Source organism: Sinocyclocheilus rhinocerous, unplaced genomic scaffold, assembly GCF_001515625.1.
Source record: "Sinocyclocheilus rhinocerous isolate Xijiao unplaced genomic scaffold, SAMN03320098_v1.1 scaffold3263, whole genome shotgun sequence".
In the NCBI taxonomy this organism is placed as follows: Eukaryota; Metazoa; Chordata; class Actinopteri; order Cypriniformes; family Cyprinidae; genus Sinocyclocheilus; species Sinocyclocheilus rhinocerous.
The window spans coordinates 393317-402345 of NW_015664010.1; the positions used below are offsets into that span (position 1 = coordinate 393317).

Below are 9029 nucleotides of genomic sequence, written 5' to 3' on the forward strand. Positions count from 1 at the left end.
ATTTTGGTCTATATAGCTAATTTTGCCCTTCATAACTGTGAGGGGGTGAATTTTTATTATAACTCATCCGTTTAAATTATATTAAGCCTTAAAGTTCTGCATAATTAAGGGCGTGGCCACTTGAGTGACAGGTGGATTGCCGCTGCTGACACTGCCGTCGAGCTAGGTGGGCGTGGCTTCAGCAACCTGCTCCTGCCTCTTTGCCCATTTTCGATTATCCGGGAGTGACGCGAGGTGATGCGCTGCCAAGATGGCGACGGCCGGCTCCGCCCACTTTTGAGCTTCAAAACCGCTCTTCGGAAACCTACGGGTGACGTCATGGACACTACGTCCATGTTTTTATACAGTCTATGAGCCAGACACGTTTTTTTGTTTTTTTACAGCGCTGCGCATTACAACTAATCACACACAGTGCACGCGCTCGCTGACTGATTTCTGTTCTCTGGCGAATTTTCTCATCAGAAACAACAAAGTGCAGATGTGCGTACGAATGTAAGTAAGATATTCATTTCACAATGTAAACCGCTTGAGTGATTTTAATGGAAGTTTTTGAGATCGTTTAAACTCTGGCTAGACTGAAGTCAGTGATAATGTTTTCGATAATGTAAATGTTCTTTCCTCTCTTTCTGTACAAAGAAAGTGTTATAATTAGTAACGTACAATGTTTTTATTAAATTCACATTAAATTCAAAGTCAGTCTTATTAAAAATATTTTATGGCGTGGCACCTATATCTGGTACTTAAGTAAAAAGATGGGTTTTTATGTGTAGTTTATAGATTACACTATTATGCTACTTTGCCCATTAGCCTATAGATCAACTAACATAATCTATAAAGGTGCAAAATGCATTTACTTACACATATTTGAGAATCGAGATATTGGTATTATTCATGATTTAGTTAACACGTTTGGGAATATTTCGAATAAAAAGGAGAAAATAAATAAAACATGAACCTATATCTGTTATACAGTGCTATGGTGGCTGCTGTGTGTCACATGACAAGCGTGACGAGCCCCCCCACAATAATAATGAGTGCATGACTCCCCTGACACTACAATACAAAATTATTTGTCAAATAAATGAAACATGATGAAACTTTCATTTGAGTTTAAATTGTTATAGCTTACTTCTAGAGATTGCAGTGATACATGACATGGTGAAAATGACTGAATGAATAAAACTGAAAGTAGGTTGAAATGAATTTTAAAAGTCTGGCCCTCAGTCATCTAGAACCGCCACTGTTAACTGACAGAGCCACCTCATTATAGTTATGAGATGTCTTTGGCAGTTAGGCTACAGATGGGAAAAACCCTAAACTCTGAAGCTCAACCATCCAACTGAGTGTCAACACACCCTCAACAGGTACATTTCTTTTTTAAAATGTCTATAAAGTTGCACTTTCAAATTGGAACTGGTTTCCTACCAACCATGTCTTTCTCGTTTTAGTTTAACAGAACATGTACGTGTGAGCAGCTCTAGCTTTAAATTATTAGGTATGTTATATATATATACAGAAATGTTTAGAAGTGATAGCCATAACATCAGTGCAATTGCATATCACTATTTCAGTTTTAATTTGATTAATTGTGCATCCTTATTTGTTTGTTTTAATGTAGCAAACTCTGCTTTAGATTTCAGTCTCACCAAAACACTGGCCGTGAAGTGTCTCCGACGTAAATGGGAATATCTGGACGCTTCATGGAAAGACGTTGCAACGTCGGGTAGCTGATAGAAAAAGTTAGATTTAAAATGTACAGTTTTGTGGCATAATACAATACAATACAATATGATGGCTCAGACACTAACCTCAGGTGATCTGAATGCATGTGGCTGATGTAAATGAGATCGGCCTGACTGAGTCTGTCCATGGCATCAGACGGAGGTTCGTGAAGGAGCCACCAGCCCCTCGCAAACGCTGGTCCTGTGAGCCACGGGTCGAACATCATCCGCTTGTTCCCCGCTTTCAGCTCCATACATGCGTGTGTGATGTAGGTCAACTGAAACACACAGGATCCTTTGATGAATAGGACATTTGGAAAAAGAAATCGTTTATAGCATTATAAATATCACTTTTGATAGTTTAATGCATCCATCCTTGCTGGATGAAAGTCTTAATTTCTTAAGACTTTCATGACCCAGGAACAGTATTAATTTGTGCTTCAGTGACGTCAGCTGCATATTGATTTTTCTGTGGTATTTTATTACAGTTTGGTCAAATATTAAACAGGAACAATTCTACGGTAATTGGCGCAGTGTATTCACAAGGGCGTGGATGTGTGAGACAAGACATAAAGTAATCAGTCAACAATGACATACATGCTTTATGGTTTGTTCAAGCAGTTTGTTTACATCAGAAATACATGGTCTGTGTAGCAAACATTTTGTGCATATTTACACTAAAACAAGTCAAATGAAGACGGAGCAGCTCAAATCCGCATCCCCTCCAGAAGCCTGCGGCCGTAGGACGTTTTCTTTCACCGCACCCTTACCTAACTCCATCCGGACAGCCAAATCGCTGACAATCTTCAAGAAACAACTGAAAACTCATCTCTTCCGTACGGCCTCCTCATAAAAAGAAAAAAAATTCTATGCCTTCACTTTTTCTATTCTCTTGTTATACTGTTTTAAACGAAGACTGAAACCTTGTATAACGGGCACTTCTCGTGTTTATTGCCATCTTCCTCAACTGTACGTCGCTTTGGATAAAAGCATCTGCCAAATGAATAAATGTAAATCATTTGAAGCTTCATTTGCTGTGTAAGAGCAATGATTGAGATGTTAATGAGATCTCATTTGGGTGTTCAGTCAGGGTGGATCATACCGTAATCTCTCCGGCGTGTAGCTCTTGTGCTTCTCGAGGCTCTGCGGTCCAGGGGTCCGGAGGATTCAACTCCAGCAGCTCTAAACTACCCTCAGTATCTGACAGCACTGCCTCTACACAGTAAGACAACAACACAGCGATCGCTTCCAACAGCTATACAATTAATATACATCAACATATTATTCATAAATTAGAATGACTTTAAATGTCATTAAAATAAAGGTTCCAAAACCATTTTTGTTTCCCCAAAGAACCTTTCAGTGAATGTTTCTTAGTGTAAAGAACAAATGCAATGGAAAGGTTCAATGGATGTTAAAGGTTCTTTATAGAACCATCGATGCCAATAAAGAACAAGAGTGTATGAAACTGTTTTCACTGCACTCGTGTTAAATAACAGTGACATTACCGAGTTCGTCTTGCATGAAGCTGTCTGGAGGGTTGACGTACTCCATCGTGGCCACGTTAAGTTTCCAGTAGTGTTTGGTGCAGCGCACTGTTCTGTTACACAAACACACATATTTAATGATTCGTAATACATATTTGGTAACACTTTACAATAAGTTTCATTAGTTAACTACTTTAGTTAACATGAACTAAGCATGAACAATACTTCTACAGCATTTATTAACCTCAACATTTACTAATGCATTATTAAAATCAAAAGTTGTGCTTGTTAACATTAGGTAATGCACTGTGAATTAACAATGAACGACTGTATTTTCATTAAATAACATTAAAAAAAAGATTAATAAATACTGTAATAAATGTATTGTTCATGTTAGTTAATACATTAATGGAACCTTATTGTAAAGTGTTACCATATATTTCTACAGTGTTGAATTTAGATTGAATTAGATTTTTAAATGTTTTTGAAAGAAGTCTCTTCTGCTCACCAAGGCTTCATTTATTTGATTAAAAATACAGTAATAACAGTAATATTGTCAAATATCATTATAATTTATATTATAATTTAAAACAACTGTTTTCTATGTGAGTATACTGTAAACATTTAAATTATTCCTGTGATCAAATATGAATTTTCAAATAATATTATATTAGTAATAATGTTAAATATTTTTACAATTCAAAATAGCTTTTTCCTGTGTGAATATAATTTAAAATGTAATTTATTTCTGTGATCAAAACTGAATTTTCAGCATCATTACTCCAGTCTTCAGTGTCACATGATCCTTCAGAAATCATTCTAATATACTGATATGAAATAATTGAGATTTTTTTTTCATGTGTTTTGGCTGAATTTTATTTGACGAAAAATACAGTAATAACAGTAATATTGTGAAATATTATTTCAATTTAAAATAGTTGTTTTCTATGTGAATATCTTTTAAAATGTAATTTATTTCTGTGATCAAAGCTGCTTTTACTCCAGTGTTCAGTGTCACACGATCTTCAGAAATCAGTCTAATATGCTGATTTGCTGCTCAAGAAACACCTCTGATTATTATCAATGTTGAAAACAGTTGTGCTGCCCAATATTTTTGTAGAAAAGTACGTTTAAACGAACATCATTTATTTGAAATAGAAATGTTTTGTAACATTATAAATGTCTTTATTGTCACAATTTATGCAAAAATATGAAGCAGCACAACATAAAAATATTTCTTGAGCAGCAAATCAGCATATTAGAATGATTTCTGCACTTTAAAAAAAATTCCACCTTCTGTTTTTCAACTTAAAAACGTACGTTCAGTTGCTACCTTCAATTTTTATTTAAGGCAGCATTTTTCACATTGAAGGCATATTTTATTATCAGTGTTCCCTTGTTCACCCACCTGCCGTCTATGTCCTCTATGTCTGCAATGAAGAGTCCTCCCTGATGTTTGCACTGGTTCCTACATGCTCGCATTTTGTCTTTGCCTTTGTAAATGATGTAACATTTGCTGTCTTCTGGGTGTTTCTTAAAATTAATTCCATCTTTCAGTGTCTGGACGTCTTCAGCTTCCAGTCGCAGAACCGTCTTTGAGACCTGAGATGTCATTGTGCTTCAGATCTAGAGACAGTTCACCTTCAGCGCGGTCAGATCTTATACATTTCATAGTTTCAGTCTTAAATATACATCATTATAATGCATTGTTGATAGACAGGTGCAGCTAGAAATGCATCATTACATATGACTGGTTTAAAACTATGTTTTTTATTTCAGTGTTTCTGAAATTGATATAAACTTGAAAGAAACTCAAATTTGAGCAAAACGCGCAAAACCAAGTAACCATGTTATGATGTTCTTACTGGAAATTTTTTTTTTAAATGTTTTTTCCCAGTCAAATAATCTTCAAATTATGACAAGTAATTCTTAAATCACATTGATTTCTAATAATTTGACAGTTTGTTATATAGAGTTATATAGCGAGCGACATTACCTTTGCTGAGGGCTGATTTCTGAAGTAAATGTGAGCAGGAAGAGGCTCGAATGAGTTCACAGAGTGTGTGTGAGCTGAAGCCCACGTGTGAAGCTGCTGTCTGCTTATCAAGCGCTTACAGATGAACCCTCAGGGCGTAACCATCGTTTCACACTGGAAAAGCTCTTTCTGATATTGCTCTTCAAGGCACGTGGTTACACACTTCCTAATTATAAACACATTTTAGTTATAGCTGTTCAAATGTATTGAGTACACTGTAAAAACATTTATTGGAGCATGTTTTACATGAAAATACTACTTTAGTCACGCAATTAAATGTTCTTAACATCTGTGTTTTTGAGTACGTTTAAAAGAGTTTTAGTGTTTAAAGTTCATTTATGTTGTACATCTGTAATACTAAAAGCACAAGTAGGAAATAACTGACATTTCCACATCAATTTATTATTGAGTAGAGCAGCATGCAACAAGTCAACCACAACCTGACCTTAAGACCTTAAAGGGGTCATGTGATGCTTTTTTAAAGATCATTATTTTGTGTATTTGGTGTAACAGAATATGTTGACATGCTTTAATGTTCAAAAAACACGTTATTTTTCAAATACTGTACATTATTGTAGGTCCTCTATGCAATCACACAGGTCTCCCTGACATGCTGCATCAACACTACTGCTGTTCCTGAAACCACGCCTTCTTTCTTTGCGTGCACATTTGGGCGGCATTATGCTAATATTTCCACATAGTGACGTAGGTATGTGGGGGCGTGTTAGAACGAGCCGTTTTAGGTAGGCGTGGTTGACTCTTAACTTTTATAAAGAATATCTCTTTGGATTTGAGACTTTAGTCTTTGCAACTTTACAGATCTTCTTTATGCACCAAGAGCTTGTAACACTCCAAAGAGAAAGGAAAAATTGAAATCGCATCATATGACCCCTTTAAAAAAAAAAAAAATCCAAGTCAATGTAACAGAAACGCTTTTGAATGTCAAAATATGGAAGCTTAAGACAATTGCTGGATGTAAACTCAGAACTCTGAGGAAAAAGGGGGAGTTCCAAAGTTAAATGTGCAATTCTGCATTTCTACAAACAGCCTCTATTTAAATGAAACTATATGACAGCTGCAGTGCAACAATTTAAAACTAGATCAAAGCTAACTGTATGTTAGCTTCAGAAAGCTTAGCCAGAACGCTTGAAGTACTTGTAGAAGCTTGAAGTTTAATAGATAGATAGATCTGAATTGTGAGATGAAAAGGACATGAAACCACAGACTTTGACATTTCTGATCAATCTGGTGAAGTCGGTTTGGTAGAACTGGATTTAACAGATCTGGTGTAGATCATAAATACCGCTGATGCACATAGTTCACATGATCTATTTATGCTTACGATGCTTTGGGAAACGCAGCCCAGGTCATTTGAGGAGATTTATACGCTGATGCCAAAAAAAGCAGCACAATCATTTACGTTGTTTACTTGAGAGTCGTTTCCTTTATAACCCACCCTCTCCGGGAGACTGTCCTTCTGGGAGGGGGTTCTTATTAAGTTATTGGCTTATTACACTCATAGTTCAAAGTGTGTTTTGCATGCCTGACATTTGGAAATAAAAATGGGTCTGGAGGAAGAATAACAGGGAAATATCAGGCAAAACCATCTTCTGTGGGCTTTTTTCATATCAAGTGCCAGAACAACTTGCATTGTGCGCATTTTATTTTTCTTCTTTCCTTTGTTCTCGGCTGTGACAATATAAAAAAAAGACAATATATATACTGCGCATTTGTTTGCTGTCCTGCTATATCCCATGAATAATACATTAAGAATCTCTTTTTTTCTCAACACATCCTCACGTCTCTTTGTTTTCACACAGATGCTTTAAAATGAAATTGTTATGTAATATATTACTACAATGATATTTACCATGTCTGTAATATTGCTGCTGATAGAATCGAGCTTTATTCATAGTATGTTATAAGTGATTTGTTGATGCTTTTACACTTTTAGTGTAAAATGTATAATAGATAATCAGTTAAGGGAATAGATTTTTCCCTATAGATTTATATTACAGCTGTGGCTTGTTGTGCTATTGTTTCTAAATGTGCAGGCTTTTGTTTTTCCATAACAAATGCTATATATATTAATAAAAAAAAAAGTCATTATTGGCCTGGTAATGAATAATAGGCTAGCCTTATTATAACAAATGCTGGTAAGAACTACATTTTCATAAGAGCAAGTACAAGTCAGAATCGAGTTCTGGGTTCTAATAATGAGTGATGGGAAAACCTGGCCTTCACATATTCCAAGAGATGGCATAGATTAAATAATTAAGAGCCTGATGAACTGTTAAGGAGTAAGAAATAAACATTATCAATATAAGACAATGCTAAGTTAGATAGACTTCCCATGGCATTTTGAATTGGAACATTCTGTCAAACTATAGCCTATAAGTGCCCTAAATAATATAAAATACATAATATAACTTATGTAAACAAATAATTGTTAACTAGGCTATTACTAGATTGCAGTTATGTTATCAACCAACTTTGCATGTGTGGATGATCGCACAAAAGACCATTATACAAAAATGCAAACAAATAAATAAGCCTTATGAGGGAGCATGACCCGGTACTCCACTAAAACAGGTCACACTTCAATCCCGCCAGAAATGACGCTGATCGACAGCACAAGTTTATATTTAGAATACATTGCAATCACTCCAAAATAGATGACGAGAACTCACACACCTGCATTAGGAGCTGCACTTCTTTGCCTATTTAGCCTTTTGCTTCGCAGCAGCTGAAGGATGCGTTCGCTGCAGCAAACATCCGCTTTGAAGCGGCAACATTAATTGGTTTAATTGCAGGTGAGTGACAATTCAACTATATGCAATGAACAACGAGGATAGTATTTTGCTGCCTGTCTTGACTGGTGGACTATAGGAATGTTACGTTATGGAGGCCCCTCCTCGAAGCCCTTTAATTGCCTGCTTTGCCTATATGTAGTGCCGGCCGTATAGGAAAAATGTGGACAGGGAAATAACTAGAAGAATATCAAAGTGCAGTAAACGGTAAAACTGTTTGAGCTACAAACCATGTGAGTTAATGATATTGACCGAGAGAGCTCAACGCGCAGCAGCTAAAGAAAACACATGCAAATAGAAAAAGCACCGGCAAACAAGGAAAATATCTTCATCATTTTGACAACATGTGCTACAAATACTCAAAATAGCCTACAGAAACGCACTGTAAATAGTTGTGAGCATGTGCATATAAGGAATATATTTTGGTGACACAACACACAGATAAAAAAAAAAGATATATGAATAACATACACACACACACACACACACACACACAAGATTGAAAGGTGATTGTCAAAAATCTTTATTTTCTGCAAGCTTTTTTCAATATAAATGTAGATGTCTTTCCAAAAAAGGACACTTAGAAACTCCAAAAGGACACAAAAGAACCAAATGATATAAGGAGCCCATATAAGCACATGACTAATCAAAACATTATCGTTAATGTGTGTGGAAACAACGTGAATGTACGGAAATGTCTGTGCCTGTGCATAAATACAAGTATGTGTACAGTGCAACAGCAAAGAGCTTTTTACATTTTAGAGAAGTCAAGTTGCGATACCGAACAGGACCACATGGTGATGCCCAAAAAACCCTAAACCAAGCACCTGCTGACTGCATATATCTACTACAGTACACGGATCCATTCAGAATAACTAAACACAGCAATATACACATGACTAATCAAAACATTATCGTTAATGTGTGTGGAAACAACGTGAATGTACGGAAATGTCTGTGCCTGTGCATAAATACA

The 9029-nt window shown here is 35.9% G+C and overlaps 1 protein-coding gene across 3 annotated transcripts in view; it reads right to left on the reverse strand.

Annotated features, from left to right (window-relative positions):
• Positions 1–5285, reverse strand: part of cmah (cytidine monophospho-N-acetylneuraminic acid hydroxylase) — a 23357-nt gene extending 18072 nt beyond the window's left edge. The window contains exons 1-6 of one of the 3 annotated variants that reach the window (XM_016539556.1): positions 5205–5285; positions 4617–4866; positions 3230–3321; positions 2824–2936; positions 1809–1999; positions 1647–1727 (exon numbers count right to left, since the gene is read on the reverse strand). In XM_016539556.1, coding sequence (XP_016395042.1) covers positions 1647–1727; positions 1809–1999; positions 2824–2936; positions 3230–3321; positions 4617–4822 — 683 coding nt within the window. In that variant the 5' untranslated portion in view covers positions 4823–4866; positions 5205–5285. The remainder of the gene's footprint in view (positions 1–1646; positions 1728–1808; positions 2000–2823; positions 2937–3229; positions 3322–4616; positions 4867–5204) is intronic. The other 2 variants (XM_016539555.1, XM_016539557.1) reach the window with 2 other exon arrangements.
• Between the last annotated feature and the right edge of the window lie 3744 nt (positions 5286–9029).